This window comes from Micrasema longulum, unplaced genomic scaffold (genome assembly GCF_059751315.1).
Source record: "Micrasema longulum isolate JH-2025_06_02 unplaced genomic scaffold, ASM5975131v1 h1tg000322l, whole genome shotgun sequence".
Lineage (NCBI taxonomy): Eukaryota > Metazoa > Arthropoda > Insecta > Trichoptera > Brachycentridae > Micrasema > Micrasema longulum.
Genome location: NW_028277526.1, coordinates 362,946 through 385,097, shown reverse-complemented (window position 1 = coordinate 385,097; position 22,152 = coordinate 362,946). Strand labels below are relative to the sequence as shown.

General features: G+C 32.9%; 2 protein-coding genes across 2 annotated transcripts; one reads left to right on the top strand and one right to left on the bottom strand.

Moving 5' to 3' along the window:
* Positions 1 to 579: 579 nt before the first annotated feature.
* Positions 580 to 4,233, top strand: LOC148282499 (sorting nexin-13-like). The gene has a single exon (XM_088224960.1). It carries the CDS (start codon positions 894 to 896, stop codon positions 4,035 to 4,037), a length of 3,144 nt encoding a protein of 1,047 aa, XP_088081086.1. The 5' UTR covers positions 580 to 893; the 3' UTR covers positions 4,038 to 4,233.
* Positions 4,234 to 5,644: 1,411 nt separating this feature from the next.
* Orc3 (origin recognition complex subunit 3) lies at positions 5,645 to 20,830 on the bottom strand. Its single transcript, XM_088224959.1, has 12 exons — positions 20,654 to 20,830; positions 20,417 to 20,569; positions 18,925 to 19,100; positions 18,144 to 18,249; positions 15,498 to 15,739; positions 14,915 to 15,062; positions 14,483 to 14,608; positions 12,529 to 12,843; positions 12,005 to 12,379; positions 9,196 to 9,432; positions 8,297 to 8,493; positions 5,645 to 6,359 (listed from the first exon to the last, which is right to left on the bottom strand). Exons 1-12 carry the CDS (start codon positions 20,681 to 20,683, stop codon positions 6,263 to 6,265), a joined length of 2,202 nt encoding a protein of 733 aa, XP_088081085.1. The 5' UTR covers positions 20,684 to 20,830; the 3' UTR covers positions 5,645 to 6,262.
* Positions 20,831 to 22,152: the final 1,322 nt, after the last annotated feature.

Genomic DNA, 22,152 nt, shown 5'->3' with positions numbered 1-22,152 from the left:
AATATTCAACTTCCAGTTTTAATTGAATTGTTGATAAGGTTTTAACATTCAAAGGGTTACTCCCTAGTTAAAATGTCTCGATTTGCAGATCTAGCGGCAACAATTGTAAGCCTTCAGAATCAATCCAAAAATTAAACCAATTAAGTTTTAGTCTGGCTGCGATAATGAAATGACTCGAGCACAAAAAAAAATGTACTAGTATACCAGTATTACTTTTTAATCTGACAGTAAAAAAAGTCATTTTCATTGTGTTGTCGGTAGTATTCAAGTACACGCTGTTGTAGTTAACAATATTTGTCTGGGATAAGCCGAGATATGCGCAAAAAAACAACATTTCGAGAATATTTTGCATTTTTTTAAAAACTTCCACCAATAATTCAAGGTCGCAAACAGAACGTGTTATTATCAACTAACAGGTCTATTTAACACACTAGTTATTAAAACTCTTGAATTATTTCCAGCTAGAGCTCAATTTACCGACCTGACGTCTGGGCTATAAAACGTAATTATCTACTTGTGCCAGAAATCCGACGATATATAAATACTTGCCCCTATCCGAAGAAGAAGTATAGACAATATCATATTATTCTATTCCTTGTCAAATTTTCTTTTTTAAGACACACGATTATGTAGTTTGTCTGTGTATACGGTATACGTCAATGTCTTCAATTTGACAGATGAAATTTGTCAACCGAAATATTTACGAATGTTTACTACAGTTAAATGTAAAGTGCGGAGAAAACAATATTCAAAGATTTCAGCTATACTAAGTTGGTAAAAATAAATGACAAAAGTATTGCTAAAATATTAATGGTTTATCAACAGTAATTTAAGTATATACATTATAATTGAACCTGAAGATTAATATTTTATTGAAAAACTTACGCTAGAATATGGAAGTAAATTTCTTAGGGTGGACAGTCGTAGTTTTTTTTCTATTTGTGACAACATTTGGTTTACATGTTTGCGTTAACATTATATTAGGGTTTATCGCTTTCTTCGCCGGAATACTGTCAATGCTTTATTTGTCTCACCATAGTAAAAAGCCAATTATTTCCACCGAAGACCTTCTAGACAATCCGCTGGACCAGACTTCTTACACGAGCTCACTCGTGCAAGTGACGCGTATTTTCAACGAACCGAAAAGAAAAACCAAAACTGATAAAAGAATAACTGGCAGCGAATCAGTAGACACCTTTCTACAAGAAATCTTCGGATATATAATCAAAGACTACGTCACCCCATGGTACAGCGTTATCACAACTGACAGTGAGTTTATCGAGGGCATCAGATGCAGCGCCCAAAGTGTGGCGGTCAGCGTGTCTAACCGCGTGAAGTCGGTGAACTGGCTGAGCTACCTGCTGGGGCGGCCTGTGGCGTATGTCACGGGCCACCTGCGGCTGTTCCGCGGCGCAGGGGGTGGGGCGGCTCCCGCCCGTCCCCGAGCGCCGCGCCGCGGCTCCCCCGCGCGCTCGTCGCCTGCAGCCGCTCCCCCCCACCACCGCCGCAACAAGAGCGACACCGACGTGGCGAGCTACATGGGTAAACACAGGAGCGTAGCCAACTCCAGGTTTTATGTGGAAAATAAAAATACCATCGATTTATCTTTCGAGGAGCGGTTCTTCAAGCTTGAGAGAGAAATGGAAAAAAATATTATGTCGCGAGAAAAGATGTGCACAGATAAAGATAGTGAAATCTCACTTATCGACGAAATTTGTCAATTGCTGTATTACGTGTCCATGGAGACTAAAGATTTCAGCGGGGGAGCTTCCCGCGCTGTGATAAGGGCAATCTCTTGCGTCACTTTACAGTCCGCCTTGGATTACATCGCCGATCCTGATACGCTTAATACCCTCGTCTTGAGGTTGATATGCTACGATGGCCTGTCTTCGGAATCCTTTCTATCCGTAATTCGTTCCACAGATAATGTAGACGAACTAAAATCGACTCTAGATTTGGTGCACAAAGAGATACAAAATTTAGTGTCCCATGACACCGTAGGTGAATGCGATATTGCTGTTAAACAACAATTGTCATCTCTGCAATACTTAGTTCGCATATTAAACACGAGAAGTACCGCATTAACTCCCTGTGAAAATTCCGAAAAGCGACACGTTACGCAGCTTCCCATGAGATTCCTTCTAGAAAATCATTTGGCTCTTGGTTATTTCCTAGATTATGCACAGTCAATGAGCTCGCATGAATATATATTTTGTCACTTACAAATACAGGCATGGAGAGCTGTAGTTGTGAAACATTTTGCGTTGCAAACTAGAACTTTTCAAAATATAAGAGAAGCGACAGTGTCCGAGATTAGGTCTGCGGGTCAAGCAATTTATGACCAATATTTGGCGGGAGGTATTTTAAACAGTGTGGATGTTCCACACACTTTGATGAGGAACCTAATCGCCAATTTAAACTCACCGTTTAATGAAAATTCCCTTTCTTGGTTTCAAGAAGCTGAAGACTTTATATTTTCTAAACTTAAAATAGTAGGAGTCGGATTTAAGAATTCCAGACAATATTCTATGTTATTGGCAGAGTTGGATATTGAGAATTTCAACACTTCTGAATCAATGAAATTAATTGAATCTCAGCAAATTGATAAAAATGCTGAGAATTTCGGTTCGAAAAGCAGCCTCAGTTCTTTATCAGACTGCGTTGTTGAACAAAATAGCCAAAACGAAAACGAAGTGGAGAAAATCAGCGGTACATCAAAGTTCTTTATTGATAGCTTGCCTAACTCTCGCTCGCAGTCTCCCGGTGTTAAGTCGACTGAGATATCAGTTTCCGATGAAAATAATAGTAAAAGTGAACCATCAGCGTCATTTCAAATTCAAGATCCTCAGACACAAATTCAGCAATGGATCGTTCGTAAAGAATCTTGCCAACTGGAAGCGGATATTTATGAGACTGGTGTGGTTCACGAACGTGGTAAAGCCTTCGGTGTTTATGCGGTAAAGGTGACTCGCAAGTGTCCATCAACGGGACAACAGTTCTGTTGGCATGTATATCGTCGCTATAGTGATTTTCTCGAGTTGTATAATAACATTAAAGAACAATATCCTGAACTAGGAAAGATGGAGTTCCCTTCAAAAAAAACATTTCACAATACGTCTCGCGGTGTTCTAGAACGCAGAAAAGAGGTACTCAGCATTTGGCTCAGTGCTCTCGCTTCTCTAGGGTCTCCAAGTGGCCCTCCGAGGTATGGTGTCCTGCAGTGTTCTCTGCTACTACCGTTCCTCAGTCCCAAAGGTCTTCAGGATAAACAAAGTCAGCAACGTGTAATCGACACGATGTTAGTACAACCGCTGCGTCAAGGAATGCGTACTTTACGGGGTGTACCTGGCCAGTTGTTTAACACAGTGGACGATTTGATGGAAGGTTTATCCAAGGTACTTAATAGCGGAAAATCAGATTCTACCGTATCAATACCTTGTCACCTGCAAACTATCGGTGTGATGAACTTGCAGGAAAAAAGTGACGAAGGAGGAGAATTGCCATTAAGAGTTTTACTTTTATTATTAGATGAAGTATTTGAATTAAGGAAAAGAAATCAGTGGCTTCGTCGTCAAATATCAGCTTTACTTCGACAGCTTTTGACTGCGATGTTTGCCGATGTACTGAATAAAAAAATCATCGATTTCATTTCTTCTTTGACGTCTCCCGGAACCATCGTACATTGTTTAGGTCTCGCCAAGCGAAAGTACTGGTCGGGAAGCAATGTTTCATCCAGAAGGTCGGAACCTCGCGATGATGCGGAAAAACTTAGAGCACGTGTAGCCGTGAAGGCTGCGCTACTCGCCGCGTGTCAGGAGGAACTGAAGCATATTATTGGTTCAGAAACAACTCACAGAGGTTTGATGACCATTTTTGAGCTTTTCCAAAATTCCGTCTTAAATAAAAGATTAACGTTTGTGCTGATTGAAGGGTTACTCGTTGCTTTGTATCCTGATATGGATGTAAAAGGTATTTTCAAAAGACTATTAAAAACTTCTCATTCATTGAAAATGTCTCATCTTAGAGTAAACTGTTAATTTTACTACCTAGATAAGTATAATATGAGTGAAAAGTGTTGTTACAGTTATGTATCATTGACAAATAATATATTATTTATGTTTAGACAGTTTTGAAATAAGTATTTGTACATAATATTATCATTAGTTAAAATGCTGAAAAGGACAAAGTGTAAATTGTTTAAGAGAGGGAAAATAAAGTTGAAGATGAATCATATTTTTTGTTTTTGTTAATGTTATTATTTTTTTTTAGAAAATAAATATTTGCATTCTTATAATTTACCCAAATATTTCATTTTGAGGGCCATTTTCAATAAGTTTTGAATAACTCACTATTAGAAAATGAGAATTAAGTTGGGGTAGAGTGGGATTCGAACCACGCACCTTTGAGCGGTGAGTCCAAGACACTAAATGCGGGACCACAACTCGATTAAAAGAAAAGCATTGTCATTCCTATTTAAAAAAAACATAAATTTTTAACCAATAAAGGTTTCAAAATTACAGTAAAGAATGCAATTATGAAATGTGACAAAAAATTAGGAATAAAAAAAAAAGTTGTTATTGTTATCTATATAAATAATTACTTAGTATAAACAAAAACAGGTTTATCAAATACCATACACATGCATACACATACATGCATACATATTATGCACATTTACACGCATATATGAAACATACACATGTATTATATAAGTATATGTATGTCATACATCGTATAAACCACACCAATATGTACATTTAGGAACTTTAGGAAAATATCGCACCTTTAAAGACAAACCGTCACTTAACGAAATTTTTCAAGAATTTATTTTAAAATGTTCTTTTTAAAAAATCTAACTTTTCTGAATTTGATGTTATAGTGTAAATAAATATCAATCATTATGATCCCAAAAGATGGCTCAAAGCACCATGATCTTAAATTCCATTGCAAAGCAAAAAAGCCTTGCATTTTTTTATTTAAGCTCCTGTGTAAAATTTTATATTTTCGTTTAGTAATGGATTTTCATTATAATTTTTCATCAACATTACACATGTCATTCTTTCGCTGTCCATTTGTTCTGCATGTCTTAACCAACGCCGCACCCCTTTCTTCATTTTGTCCATAATGCACGTTTCTGCTTTGCATACTGCATGAATCTCAACATCTCTCTCTCGCACCTGTCATGCATTGTTTTACCACACGTTCTACTTTCATCCTTGTCTTTCTGATTCCATACAGTACCAGAACTCCACTGTGAACTGTTCGTTTCGCCTCCCGCGACAGACGTCTATTTGCCCAAGGTTGACTTTAGTGCAACGTTCACCCTGTTTCTGACACATCCTATTTTCAATATCTTTTTCTGCATTTCAATCCTGACTTCCCAGATACACAAATTCTTCTTCCTGTTTCAGGATATTACCGTTTACAATGATCTCACATTGTAATCTCATAATATTTTTCAATAAAATAAAGAAAAAAATTAAAAAATAATAAAAGCATTCCAATAAAATACATGTATGTATTTAAATAACATAGAAAAATCATAAGGTATTTTTTGATAAAAACTGTACAAAAATCAGTACAGCATTCATTACATAATATTAAAATGTCATAGGATGCCCACGTTTAAAAATAAAATAGCAAGTGGAATTCCAAAAAATGTTTAATCAAAAAAGAAAAAAAAAATTCCTAACATATAAAGAAATTAATAGAGAAACATTACAAACAGTGCTTAGATATTAGTGAGGAAGTTTAGTGCTACAAATTGTATTTTGGACATAAAGAACTCTCAGCAATCCGCCACCCTAAAAACCAGGCATGTGTCCAATTAGTGAAAATGGCAGATCATATTACATACATACAAAATCTGGTCAAATTTTCAAACAGGTGTTTCGTAAAAATGGTTTTTATTCAGCAATTTGTACTCGCATCTTTCGTACAGTTAAATTAAATCAAATTATTTATAAACTTTTTAAGTATTTGTTCAATGTTGTTTGTTTGCTGCGGACTACTGAATTTGGCATCCGAATACCGGCGAATTATAGAGCCTAATTTTGTGCTATCAACTAGTAAAAATAATGGCAGATTATAGCTGTTTTCGAATTATGGAGCGGCGGATTACTGAGAGTAATGTACTAACAATATTATGTACGAACATTTGATTATATATTCACTAAAATGTTGAAAAAATATAAAACACATAAATTAATTATAAAAACAAACATCAAACTTCCCCGTGTTAAATATATACATATATATGTAGCTACCAAGTCAGCCTCGATACATGGTCAGTTTTTCTTTTGGAAGTTTTAATAAAACCCAAAAACTGTAACTCTGATACCGATTTTGTGAAGCGTGCTCTGATAAATTATATGTAAGGAAACATAATAGTAAAAATAAAAACAGAAAATAACCTCACATTATAATGAAGCAATGATTTGGGAGGACGCAAAGAAGTTGGCAGCCGATAGAGATGAATGGGGGCTCTTTGTGGATACCATATGCTCCAACTAGGGAACGGACATAGAATGATGATGATGGTGGTTATTTGAAAGAGTCAAATGATTGATAAACAGAGATAAAGAACTACATATTTTGAGATGGGAATAACAGTAGATGTGTTGTTTTTATTAGTTATCATTGATCCTAAGTAGGTGGAGTTATTAACGCGTTCTGTTATATGTGAGCCTATATTGATTGTGTTCGGGATTGGGTAAGTATTAATGATTTAAGTGGTCGGTACATTATTCTTATTGAAGTTGTTACTAAGTCCAATCTCAGTATTAGCTTTCTACAGTTCAACAAATGTCTCCGTCATCGCATGCTGGGATCTGCCAATGATTTCAATGTCATCTGCGCAACCTAGTATTCGGCTTGATTTATAGTTTTTTTTTTGGATTCTAGATTCTCTAGAACATCTCTCTAAAGCAATATCAAGCAAAAAATAGGCAAGCTAGTGCATCTCTTTGACGGGGGCCATGCAGTGTGCTAAATGGCTCAGAGGTTTTGTTTTGAATCCGGACTCTATATTGCGATTGGGTCACAGTGAGTCTCACCATCAGTCTGTTGGGAATACCTAGATACTTCATCGCCTCATAGAGAGGTTATTTATTTATTTTTATTTTACTAACATAAATGGCAAATCTGTCTTTTACAAAAATTTATAATATCAACGTATTTGGCTTATTATTTTTTTAATTACCTATTATTATTGCTGTCATATCGCGGGGTAATTACAACAACCAGGTAACTTCACAATCAGGATTTTTGAGTTGACCACTGAAAACGTACATTTTTGTATCTTCATCCATTAATGCTTAAAAAAAAAGAGTTGTGATGCATTTAAATAATATTATAATGATATTAATGCACGACTTGTCTATATATATTACGTTTGCACAAAAATGCGAGTAAATTATTATAAATCTTTTTCAGTAAAGGTCTTTAACCAATTAAGAGAAAAATAACTGTGTCAAATTATCAAATTCCGCAACAAAGAGCAAAATAAACGATCGTGAAGTACATTTGATACAACATATGAAAGCCATTTGTTGCTAACTGCTGGCTTCAAAGCCCTATACAAAATGCAACATATATGTGACCAACATTTGATGATTATACTGTTTGCATTACATGCGGCTTGTTTACCCCCTTTTTTACAATGATAAATTGTAAAAAGCCACATAAGAAGCCCACATGAGTGAGATGACTAGACATACTGTCGTAGTGTCCCCGCCTCAGAGTAATAATTAGAGTAGATGAGCCCTTTAGGTTCAGTTATTAGTTTAACACCAAACTTGTAACACATGTTTTCGGTTTGCGGTTGCAAATCTTGAACCGAGTACCTACAGCCTGTTGTATTACTGTAAACTGTAGCTAATTTCGTGGTTGATAATCATAGGTCCGTATGGGCGACTATTAGCCAGCAGTGCGGATGGATATTATGTGGTTTGGGTCTCGGCTAAGATGGGGACAGTACAAATAGGTTTCTGAGCTGGTGTAAGAAACGATAGTGCTTAAATTTTAAACAATGGAATTAATTATTATTTTTAATCGTTACGTCCGGATTTAGTAATTTTGATTTGAAATTGTAAGGTAAGCCCCGACTTATATGCTTCTATGGAAGTACCGCCTCTGGTACCCATACCAATGTTTTTTTAGCTCCAATTCTTAGCAAATTATTTCATCTAGGTACTAGAAAACGCCTGAAAATACTTATCAATTTAAAAATACATAGTAAATTTAGGGGTACAATTGTTATACTATATGTTCTTGTGAAATAATTTGCAAAGGATACTGTATCGCAGGGTGGACTTCTCTTCTATCATCGTCATCATCATTGGATTCTACAGGATCCACTATGGTCAGGAAAGCTTGGAGCCAGTCATAAAGGTTAATCAGTTTCCCGCACTCCAGGTGAAGTTTGTACGCTATCGATAGGTCTGGTAGTGAAGGCAGAATTGTCTCTGAATTAGACAAGTCACAACATTTACACTGTAATATAAAAAACAATTTCTTATATTTCCTCTAATGAAGCTTTATTTAAAATCGATGTTCAGGACAATGTTTGTACTAAACTATTTCTTTGAATTAAACAAGACTGATATAATGTCTGTAAAGCAGGCCAAAACACCATAAAGTGTTGTTGAACAGGATAATCTTCACAAGTTCACAAAAAGCACAAAACTTAGTTGTTTACTAAAGTAGACTGATATAATGTCTAGGATAATCTCAAGTATTGTCTTCTAAAGGTCACAAAAAGCACAAATGTTAATTGTTTACTAAAGTAGACTGATATAATGTCTGTAAAGCGGGCCAAATCATCATAAAGAAGAGCTATTGACCAGGATAATCTCGGGTATTACCTTCTTAAGGTCACAAACAGCACAAAAGTTTATTGTTTACTAAAATATAGTGCCACAATAGTATCTATTCATGAAGTATATTATTGCACCACAGTTTACAAAGATAATTTTGGATAATTCTGTAAAAGATTGAGGTCATAATGTCAACAAATTTATCTCGATATTTAAAAGCTTACATTATCAGTCCAAATATCTGACAATTATTTTAACACTTTTACTGGTTAGAGTCAAGTCTGTATAAAACTATGCCGTAATGTATTTGAAACGTTTTCCTTTGGGATTGTTATACCATCTAATATGGAGACTAAGTGTATATAAAGTTTATATAAACCTGTAAATATGCAGAGGGGTTGTTGAGTGCGGTGTGAATGGAAGCCCTCGGTGTTCCTACGATGTGCCTTTTAACTTTATATACATTGCTGAAGAAAAACAACTCGTGAAAAGGTTGAGTAGATGGAGGAAGCAAATGTTTTCCAAAAACTTCTTCAGTTAAATATTTTAGCACTTCATTGCGGACCAGTTCGAACTCTGTTACCTGTTTTTCTTTATTTGAAGCTTTTAATAATTGCTGAAAAATATAATTGACAAATAAATTTATCACATAAACACAAATATGTATGTATTGTTCGCACCCAGCCGCCGGACAGGCTAGGTGTGAATATAGTTTCTCTCTCTAACTTTAGCTTAAAACCTGAAAGTATGTGTGTCATTGTTAAAAAAACATTTGAGTTAATATTTATGAGTCGCTAATGTGCTTATATGGTAGGTATAAGCAAAAGGTGAAAAGAAAGACTCTTCATTTATAGCATTGTTTTAGACACTTTTTATATTACACACTTTATTCTAACCAACTCGTGATTTTATAACTGTGCTTCGGTTAAAACTGCTTGAGAATATGTTTATTTGTGACAATTGTAGCTATCTAGAACAATATCCATATATTATAATAGTGCTACTTATATACGTTATTTAAAAACAATTTTTTTTTAATATCGTAGATAAGTGATAAGTAAGCAATGTAAAATAATTGTAATCAGAAATTTTGAGCTAGTGTCTTACTATAAGAAACAAAGAACAGGCATCGTCCCTTAGTACCTACTCTAACTATGGTGACTTGTGCATCCACCATCTCTCAAGGCGCAAGCAGCTGTCAGCCAAATGTTTTACAACAAGTACCATCTAAGCGGAGAACAATAAATGGTGAACACTTTCAATACCTACTCTTAAGTTATCGGACATGGCTTTCGTCATCTCGTTGACCATAATATGTTAAAGAATGCTATATTTGTTTAGTTTTTAGTTTCCTTTTTGTGCCTTGGTAACATGTATACTTGCCAAACTTACCACTTTTTTGCTCAATATACCTATTAGTATTTATTTTTTGTTGTAAACCTTTTAAAATATTTTTTAAGTTGCTAAAATTCCAGTCAAACGATTGGGCATGCGCTTTGTAGCTGTGGTGATATCAACTTACATACATATTATGTACATTAAATTAACATAAAATTATTTCTAACTTAAACTTCAACTGTAAATAGGGTCCACATTTTCATCCGCTCTGTAGCTGCAAGACATGCAATCTAGATTATATTTGTAAACGATTATTTATTAATAAAAAAACTCTTCTTAGTCATTTTTTATGTACAGTGTAAATGTAGATTTCTAAATGTCAGTGAGCTCTGTAGTTGCAAGATGTGTTGTAATCTAGCTCCTACAAAATTATAAAAAATTAACACAATTGGAAATGAGCAACTAGGATGGCAAATGCCTATGCGTTCTTTAGCTGCAAGACGTGTTGGGATGTTTATTGAATAGCACCCTTGAGGTGGATTTTCACAAAAATGGCGCTTTATAAATTATCTTGAATAAATGTACATAAATTTACATAATAGTTTGCTGTTATGTTATGACGAGAATAGATCAAACAGACCAAGTGGTGTGGTATAACAAAATATTTGTATGGATCTATCGGTTCCTATACGGGCAATGCCTGTTTTAAAGAACCCATAAAGAACGATTGGAGACCATACATACTATCTACAAAATACATGCGTACTTTCAGAACTATAAATTGAAGTTGTTTTAGAAGGTTGCTTTAGGAATTAAAAATTGACTGTTATGGTGTGGCATATTTGGTTTTTTTTCTCAAACATTTATGTACACATAAATCAATCATTTATATAGGTATTTATTAGTGCACTAAAAAGATGCGGGGCTATACCAAATGTAAAATGAAGTAAAAACAAAGACAAAGTAATTTATAGGAACTGAATTGTAGGAAGAAGTAAAAAGCACTGCTTCTACATTTTTTTTTTTTTAACATTTTTTTATTTTTTTTGCACCCCAACAGGCTGTGGTGCAAAAAATTCCCATTATATCCCAAAATCCCCATCCCCAAATACCCATTCTGTGGGATCAAGTCTAGATTGGATAGATGGATACATGGAATGTTTTCAATGACATAGTGGACTATTTTGGTACAAAGATTTGCATTAATAGGTTGACAAGAATGCAAGAAATTAAACTAACTTATCTGGAATACACAAATAGCTGGCTAGTAGTGGTAGCCTGTTGCATACTTTGTTTAAGGAAAATGCTCGTCACAAATTCATGTACAAGGGTTGTCCGAGAATTTAAGATTATTATTTATTTTCAGCGACCTGGGCATTATTTTTGAAAAAAATTTAGTTTCTTAACCTCTCCCTAGAAGCTTTGTAGTGTGATCTTGGCATCCATTTGAGATGGGAGATTTCTCATCTAGGCGGGAGTCCGCTGTGATTTTGATCAGAGCCCGGACTATTTGGCTGGAAAACACTTTGAGACCGACGAGGACATGGAGGAAGAGGTGAGAACATTTGAAGATGGTGGCATCAGAGTTCTACAACAAGGGAATCAAGGACCGAGTACATTGATCGTAACGGGAACTACATAAAAAAAATTAGTAGAAATATGTACCTATGTCATACGCTTTCTCTGTAAAATAACATTTTAGTGATTTACAAAATAATAAAAGTCTTTAATTCTTGGACAACCCTGGAACATACACGAGTATTGCAAATATTTGAAAAATGAGCATAATGTAAGTGCATCCATTCAAAGCAGTAGATATTTGAAGAAAGAAAATACAATACTGAATGTACCTGTTTCAAAGTTTGTCGGTTTAATTTTTCATTTGATTCTACATCGTGGTCATTATCCAGATTGTTTGTGATGTATTCCAAACTAGCATTTTTTATTTTCTCTTTAAAAGACATTAATTTGTCCTTAAGTGCTAACACATTTATTTGATGATTATTGTGAGAAGATTCTTGAGATTTTTTCACAAGTAAAAGTCGTTTTCTCGGTGTATTTGTGATTGTAACAAGTGGAGAACTATCTTCTACTATAGATACACTTTTTTTTATAACATCGAGAAATTCATCTTTAGATTGAAAACTAATAAGAAGAAGACATTGGCGATATTCATCTGATTCCACGACACTAGACGATATGCATGCAGTGTAGAGTTCTCGTAACTGCAATATAATCATTACATATGAATTGGTCAGACAACATAGTTTAGTAGTATGTATATGGTACATTAACACGCAGTTAAAGCGGAAAGGATGATTTTAGCATCAATTAGAACTTTACTCAAGTGTAATACATATTTCAAATTTCTTACTTGTTTTCCTAATGGCACATTGGGTAGACTGCCCACAATTGACAACAGTATTTTCAAAGATATGTGAAAATCATGAAGGTAGTTATGAAGGTTTTCTATAGCTTTTCCTAAGTCAATTTTTAAATAATCGTCACTTTGCAACAAGGAAATTCTTATAGACGCCGGTTTAGCTTCCACATACGGCCTGAACGATGGAAGTTGCCGGACTGCTTCCAAGTCTTCCTTTGTGAATTGGGATATGGTTGTAGGAATTTGTTGTCTCGGGCAGCACAATGCGTTGATTTTTGTTGCGTAATAATGCTCCATCATGCAAAACTGAAAATTAAAGAAATAATATAAAATTCTAAAGTATAATTTTGTAAGAACAAACCGTAAAAATTTAGCCCAAACCCAGCGGGAATTATCTTTCGACAGTCTGAAAAATCTAGCCTCATACGCGGCAACTGTATTAAGACATTTTTTATTTTACAGGCTGATACTTAGATGATACACGATAGACGGCCAAAATTTTTGTATTAAAATATTGCCTGAACATTTGTTGGTAAGTGACATCTCTGGATGAGTCCAAGAATCATATTTGTTTATAAAGATCTGCATGAGAGAGGGCGAAAAAATGTTCAAACAATTTTGAAATTCCCAATCGGCAGCGACCTCGTGCCGTATCTCGCGTGTCATAATACTTTATCTTTATGGAACTATGCGTTAATCGTGTTATTAAGTACCTAGTGTTATTTTTGTACTGATCAAATAATTTAGATCTATTTAAATCCCTAGGGAAAAAATTCAGCCTGTTTACAAACATTTGGACATACTCGGAATATTGTTCGATGCAGTTATTTTGTATTCATTCTCTTCAAATGTATATTTCCTGATAGGGAACATATTGACCTAACAGCTCTTACTTGGGAGGTTTATTGATTACTCCAAAAAATTGAAATTTTCTTAGATCAGCTATGAAAAGAGGAAACTGATGTGTCCATTTAAATAAATGAATATGAAGCGTAATAATACAACTTAGGGAATATAATTTTAGTCATATTTCAAAATCAAACATTACTTTACAAACTGCAGGTAAAAATATGTTTTGGGAGTTTTAACTTTATTTTGGAAAAAAATTATTAATATTTTAAATTTTTATTATTATCTTTTATTTACTAAAATCTACGTATACACAACAATACAGTTACATAATCTCACATAGTAATACTGTTATATAGAAATTAAATATAAGTCACTATCTCAAAGAAAGGGAATTGAATAATGAAGTTATTTTAACCTTATTATGTCACGTAAGTCTATATAGAGTACAAGAGTTGATATTTTATTTATCTTTTTTTTTTAAACAATTAAATCAAATAAAAAAATTAGATTATTATTTTATAAATTCTGGAAAATAAATTATTTAACAGGCCACGCCTATGTGGGATTTTTAGTTTTTAGAAATAAAGTAAATATTATATACAGGGTGTTCTTTAAACCCTGTCACATCCGAAACCACGATGATCAGTATGGGAAAGACATATTAGCATATTTAGAACAAAGAAAATTTTTAAATATAAAATATTTTTAAAAAACAAATGGTTGCTTACTTCTGCTGGGGAGAAGTGAGGGGAGCGTGGCGCAGTATCAAGCTCCCCCCTCCTCATTTCACTCCTGCAGAAGTAAGCAACCATTAGATTTTTTTGATATTATATTTTTTTAAATTTTATTCGTTCTAAAAAAATATTTGAATGTGCCAATATGTCTTCTTGCTCATACTGATCATCGTGGTTTCGGGTGTGACAGGATTTAATGAATACCCTGTATATATATTTATGTAATAAAAAACATAACAAATGGAAACAAAAAAATGTAAAGTAAATAAACATGTTAAATTTATGTTTTTACACACATGTATTTCAAAATATGTTATCTTTTGCTTAATGTAACACAGTTTTTTAAGAGTTTAACATACCTTTAAGCTTTGGATGAATCCTGTTACGGAAAAATCATAAAAAAGGAAAACATCCATCAAAAGTTTGAAAACTTTCCCGGACAAATGAAAGGGGCAGTTTTCATTCAGGAAAATTTTCTCCAGCACCTAAAATGGTCAAATAAATGGACATAAGTTGGTTATTCTTTGTGACAGTACATTTGTAAAGATTAAATACATGGAAAAAAAGTTTGGTCACAACAAAAAGAAAAGAGATTCATCTCCACTATCAGCATGTGACTAACTTAATGATAGCGGAAAAATAAAGATAGTTAATTTTCATGGTAAGTAATGGAAATGTATTTAAAAAAATTAAAATTACTATTAAAAAATACAGACCATTATTATTTTATCAGTGTACTGAAGAAAAAAGAAAAAATACAACAATTAATTTGGAAAACTAAATAATGTAACCTGATTGAGATAATTGGTGGATGAATGTGACTGGAAAACTTGTACTAGGAGACGCGATGAAATTTGGTATGGAAAGCTTTTATGTAACGCTGACACAGACGTAGCCACACCAAACACCAGAACAAAGGGTAGCACGCACGTGTAACCACTGTAAACAATAAAAAAGATAAATATTTAGAGAAAAAACAACATTAGCAAGAGGCATGAGAATACTCAATACAGAGAGCTTTTATGCAACATTAACCAACATGCAACCGTGCCAAATACCAGAACAAAAAATTAAAGCAGAGCAAATTTCAAAAAATATAGATTTTTTGCAAGTCTGGGCACAGAAATGTAAAAATAAAATCATGTAATAATTAAAACACATAAAATAGACCCCACTTGGATATCAGAGCAATGTTTACCTATGTAGGAACCTGTCGTAACATCATAATCATTGTTTTGGAATGATATTTAAAACAAATAAATAAATGAAAATTATAAACGGTAGATGTCTGTGTGTAACATCTGTGACCAGCTGCCTTAAATTAATACGTTGTCATCACCGAATAATAGATTATTAAATTACAAAACAACTTACCTCAAAATTAAAATAAAGTCTTGTAATGTTTCATTATTAAAACTCTCAAAATCGGGAATAATAACCACTAGATGATTCTTTGCGCTGGCAGATTTCAATTTCTTCGAAGGAGACAGTATATTGGGAGTAGTGCTGTTGTACATATCTTTAAACCAAGAAGAGAGGACTCCCATGTTACATTGGGATTTTTTTACCCTTGGATATTTATTTATTGATTTTTCATCATCATCAGAATCTGTATCCTAAAAAAGTTTTGATCAATTATTGTAACTTTGTTATTAGTGTATTTTAAGTGCAACATTACGTGAATGCAAATGAAGGCTCCACTGCAATACTGATGAATGTCTTAACAATGTAGTTTTGAGATATTTCCTTTTGAAAGTTTCAAATAGGTTATGCATAAACATTGGTATCTTAAAATATACGTATTGTTTTAAACATAACTAATCAATAAACTTGTACTACAATTGAACGTAGTTATGAAGAAAACAGCCAGCCTTAAAAAAGTGAAACTGAGATAATAGCACCTTTGTGAAAAGAGTGAATAATCAAATCTATACAACAGTTGGAATTTTTCTGACTTTGACAAATGATAAACAATGAACAAATCAGTTTTTTTAAATAGTTTTATAGAATCTATTTATATTTTTGACCAGTTTGAATGATTTTTAAAGTGCCGTAAGATTTTCCTGGTGTTGTGGGTGTTTTCTGCAAATTGAGAAATGCCATTTTTGTGATCGAAACTATTTTCAGAAGGTGATTATTACAGTTTTTTTTGTATGTTAGCGGTATGGCCGTTTTTAGCAAAACATTAACCTTACTGCCCCCGATAACACGAATTGGCCGCTTTCTGCATAACTACGTTCAATTATGAGAATGAAAAATAGGGACTATAATTATCACTGTCCACACTGTCTAAATCATTAGTTAAACTAACTCTATTCATCTCTCACATTTGACAAATGATTAACCACGAAACTGACGATCTTGCTCAGTTTTAAGATGTGAAAAGCTACTATGTGAATAAAGCAATCAAACTGCATTCATAGTTTAATCGCTCGAATGCTAAACTAACAGAATTCAAATTATCTCAAACTTGGACAAAGGACATAAATTCATAGGTGTATTTCTTGATCTTGCTAAAGCATTTGACTCCATATCCCTAAGCATAATGGCACAAAAGTTACAAAATATATGCATAAATGATAAAACACTACATTGGTATACAAATTTCGTACATGGAAAATATAACTCAAATAACAAAACTAAATAATGTACGAAGTTACTTTCTAAGAATCAAATATGGAGTTCAAAAATTAGCTTTGCTGGTGATACTGTAATTCTACTCGACGATTGCACTTGGAGCGGTGTTTATGCGAAGGCTTAACGTATATGGAAAGAGTCAGATCCTGGCTAGATAATGTAAATAAATAAATAAATAATTTGTTTATAATTTTCTTTTCTACCCGATTACAACTGTGTATTAGTATAGCAGCACTTTTATTTTTAAGTTTTTCTTACTGGGTGTATAGATTAATTCAAATGTTTTACTATATTTATGTATATCATATCATCTTTATATTCTTACTAGTTATATGTAGGATTATGTATTTGAATGTACCTAATGCTATATTTTATTTCTTACTTCATATATTTCATTTATGTACCATACTTGTAAAAGCCCTCCAGGCGTTTATGTGAATGAAATAAAATAAAATAAATAATAATTTGCTTAATTGAAATGCTAGTAAAATAAAGTACTTGAGTTTTAGTGAAAACATTATCGGTCAACCTAAATTGAACCCTGATATTTATTTACATACAAGAGACTGTTCTAAGACCAATATATTCAAATTGGATACTATCAAAAACGCGAATACAATTGAATAATTAGGGATTTCTATTGATTATAAGCTTAGATAGGAAGCTCATATCGATATTAACTGATTTGATAATGAAAATTGGTAATTTTGTTCAATCATATAAAGTATTATATATTTCTAAAATCTTAAAGTTTTCTTTAAATTAGCATAAGCAATGTATTAACTATTAAAGATTTTTTTATAAAAAACCCACATTGAATTAATTCCGCGAACTATCACTTTATTTGAAAACTATCAAATGGGTACCGAAATTGAGAGCTGAGATCTATGCTTTAGCATTTGAGAGGTTTAATTTGATATATTTTGGATATTCATCATTATTGCAGTGAACCCTTCAAATATTCAACGATTCCTGCTATTTTCTTAAAAATAAGCAAGTGATAAGTATATTAGAAAATGTAAGAAATGTGGTTCTTTACAATAAAGACATACAGTTGTCACTTTCCAGGGTGGCCCTTTTTATATCGAGGAATTTGGCTTAGTTTTAGTTACATAGATTATTAATGTCGATGCTCATATTTACATAAAATAATTAAGTAGGTTGAGTATAATACATTTTCAAAGAATCTAAATTCTTCCGAACCATGATTCTTCCGAAATGTGTTCTACTCTAATCACACTTTTTTTCAAATAAATTAAAAAAATATTAGTAGCAACAGGAAATACATAAACTATTCATTTGGTTTTAAAAATGAATATAAATATAGGTTTGTTAAATAGTATCTTATTCAGCCTTTAACTTTACATCATTATTAATACAAACCTCAGATTCATCATTCATAAACTGCATTATCATATTCTCTATCATTTGCTTCACTGAGTTGGCATCTTGGGAATATATAATAGCAACATGTGAAGTGACCTCACATCTAAAATAAAAATGACCATTATTACTTACAAGGCGGAAGACAAGACACAGCATTAAGATAAATTTTTAGAATCAGTTCAGTCATATCACTCCACTACCTCGGGAATTACACTGGCTGGGTTTTCCACAGAGGGAGGAATACAAACTCTGTGTGCACCACTTTTCTCCGAGATACCTAAGAGAACTATGCATTCCAGATGAACTAACTCAAAGATGTCTTACGCTTGGATCAACTATAAGAAAAGTCATTATACCTGTACGCATTCAGCGCACTAAATTCTGTGAACGCTCATTTGGAGTCGCAGTCCCCATGGCAAGAAATGCTCTCCCTACAGATGTGCGAAACTGTGTGAGAGAAGTGAAGTTTCGGAAAAAACCCTAAAACTCATTAGTTCTCTATATCATTTGAACAAATCTGTGGCATGTAATGACAAAATAAATAGTTTTACTAGAATTTTAAGTCAAATTAAAAGCAATATTCATAGTGAAATTTTGTAAAACCCCCTTGAGGTATAGTTATCCATAATAATACATTACATTAAAATGGTTATGAAAACACATAATAGATATACTTAATCTGTTATAATTTATTAGTAATTATTAGTGGTACAGCAAGTACTAAAGTATTTACATATGACCAAGAGTTATTTATAGGATAAAGTATATTTGAACTTACAATAACTGATCTTTCAGAGCTGTAAATTGCACAATGTGATCTGGTTGATTAATTCCAGTAAGTAATGTAGCGCAGGGAATAATTTCACTGCAGAGTGTTGATTGGTTGTTGTAACACTCTTTAATAAAGCAAACAAGGTCCTTCAATATCCTGTTGTATGTTGACGTATGCAACTTCTGAAATTCTCAAAAAATAAAAACATGCAACTACTAGCTCACCTATGCAAGTAATATAGGGAGAATTTAAAAGTACAGCGGAAGTCAGTGCTGCGCAAGCTCCCCACATCACCGCACATGTGCAGATCTATTGTTACATTAATTAATAGGGTTCTTAGGCTAAATCAAAGTAGGCACTAGGGTTACCATATTTAGCTAGGGTTTCATCAGGACTTTCTAAAATTGGAATATGTAGCAACAAAAAAGGCAATTTTACAATGATTTTTTTTTCATTTTATGTGGTGCTTCTTGCGGAAGATGTACCGCTGGCCATATTTTTTCTATGACTTAAAATAAACGTAATACTGCAATATTGATTCTACAGTCCCTGGCAGCAGATGATATTTTTATCGCTCCTTTTCACTGGGCTGACATGAATGATATTACTTTTTCCATTATGGTTTTATGAGCACGAATGAAAATTAAATACTCAATTTAAAAAAATTAGAAAAAACCTTTTTCTTTCACATAACCTATCTACTTCCACTCTATCGAGGCAAGTTCAGCTTCGTTAAAATCCTTACTGGTCCAATGTCGAATCTTATTCGACATAAATTTTTTCCATATATCATACTTTGGAAAATTATAAAATATAGATAACAAGGCCATTACTATTTACAATCTCGTTTTTACGGCAAATCCAGTTTTTTTTTTTTAAATAAAAAAATTAGTTTCTATAATTTTCCAAAGTATGATATATGGAAAAAATCTATGTCAAATGAGATTCGACATTGGACTGGTAAGGGTTAAAGTTCTTTGCATACATCAATTGCTGTGAGCATTTGCCACCTTATTTTCACATTCGTAGTCAATACTTCCGAGGAAGATTGTTGTTGATTAACAGCGTTGCACTGTGTGAGTTTAAATCGGCACATTATAGGTTTCATCGGGACGTCGGGACAGAAGGATAAATAATGGTGACAGTCCCGATATATCAGGACGGATGGCAACCCTACACTAGCATAAAATATTTTTAAGGTTATTTATAAATTGAAACAGGGACCGAAAAATAATATGGCAATCAAAATGACATGTCAATAATTAAAAACATTTTTTTGTTAACAGATCATTGATGTTTTTCTTTGACAATGTTTGCAATGGGTTTTTAATGTAAAATTTAAGTTTTTAAAAAAAAATACAAATAAAAATAAAGCTGCTCAACAGTGACTAATAATAACAATAGTAAATCATTATGATAGAAGTAATATTGCTGAGGATGACCTTTCTTTAGATGTGACACACAAATCTGTTAGGTGAAGACAACTTAAAATACATACCTCAATCTGATTCTCTACATGAACCCAACAGTTCTTATAAGCCTTATACCAAATTTCACCGTGGAATTGAAGTTCAAAGAAAGGTTTTGGTACATCCTGTTTCTTCTGCTTCTTGGATGTACGTCGGAATCCATTTTTGAAAACAAAGCAACCCTAAAATTGGAGTATAAAGGATTAGTGCATTAAATTATGATATACAATAAATAAAAATACAGTTTAAATAAATATGTAATTAACCTTAGAAACTGAAACAGAATCCATTGTCATAAAGGCAAAGTAAATACTAATTACTAATAGTTTGGAACTTAAATGACAATAAGTATTAGTCGCAATGTATTTTGGAACAGTTTTAGTCGTCTAGGTTTTAGGTTCGGTTTTGACTTTTGACAGTTAGTATTAGTAGTTGATGTTTACGAAATTTGGAGGGAAACATACAGTTCTTCTTCTTCTTCGTTTTTTCATGGCCTTTTCTCATTTCAACTCGGGTGTTCTGGCCAGTGTCGAGTATTTTTTTTTTTTTTTTAACATATTTACACATGTGTTAGTAATATAATATATACAAGTTAGTATGTTAGTATTTAATATAATATATACATATAATAATAAAACATATTTACAGCTTTACACCATTTACAACTAGATATTTACATAGGATTTTAAATACACGTTTATTGGGTGGGGACAGGAGAGTTAGAATATGAATAGGGAATGGGATATTAATATCAGACAGGTCGGATAGGAAATCAGGATAACAATCATTTATGGGGCATCCAAAAAAAAATGGTTTAAATCTTCCTCATCTAGCTGACATTCGCAAATGGCAGAGTCCCGGACATGGATTCTGAACAAACAGAAAAATCTAAAGATGTTGTTATATCATAATATAGCGTTCACAAACTAATAGCCGCCAGGCCTCTCTGTCGAATGCAAACTCCTGTTCGGTAAGGAAATGCTGACGAACAGCCAGCAATGGAAGTTCAAGACGATGAGAATCTAACACCTTATAAATAATAGTAAAAGTAAACAAACGCGGGGAAGCATCCGCAGTGTGTATCGTATTCAACAGCACAACCAACCGAATCACATGACTATAATTGACATCGGAATTGGTTTACCTGTGTTCCTTTTTTTTTCTACGTTAATTTTTATGTTGGCTTGGCTTTTAAAGACGAGAAAAAAAACGGGAAACCAATTATTTCGTTTCAAAACCGATCGGAACTTTAACGGAAAAATAATTTTTAGCCAGCTGCACAAAATTGTACCTTCAAATTTAAGTATAACTTTTTATTAATTTATTAATTTGAAATTAATTCAGTTTACCTACATTTTCAAGAACTTATGGCTTTTAGGCTGTGCTCGTGTAAAGCCATAATAATTGAAATAGGGAAAAAAATGTAAATCGTAAGAAATAAATACATGTTAAAGAATAATAATTTTGAAAACAACAATGTAAAAAATAAAATTAATTACACAAAAAATAATAGAAATGAATCATATTTAGAAATAAACAAGTAATCCTGAAAACAAAGTACAATGGAAAATTAATATATTTTTTCTTAAAAATGTGTTAAGTATCACTTTATTATTTCAAAAACTGTTGTTTTTTAAAAAATTACTCCTAAGTCTTTATTTTAAATACTTAATTATTCTATTTTGCAATTTATATTTAAATTTATAATTTTGTTATAATTTTATTTCTTTTTGTAAATGTTTTTTGCATTTGAGTATACTTTTTC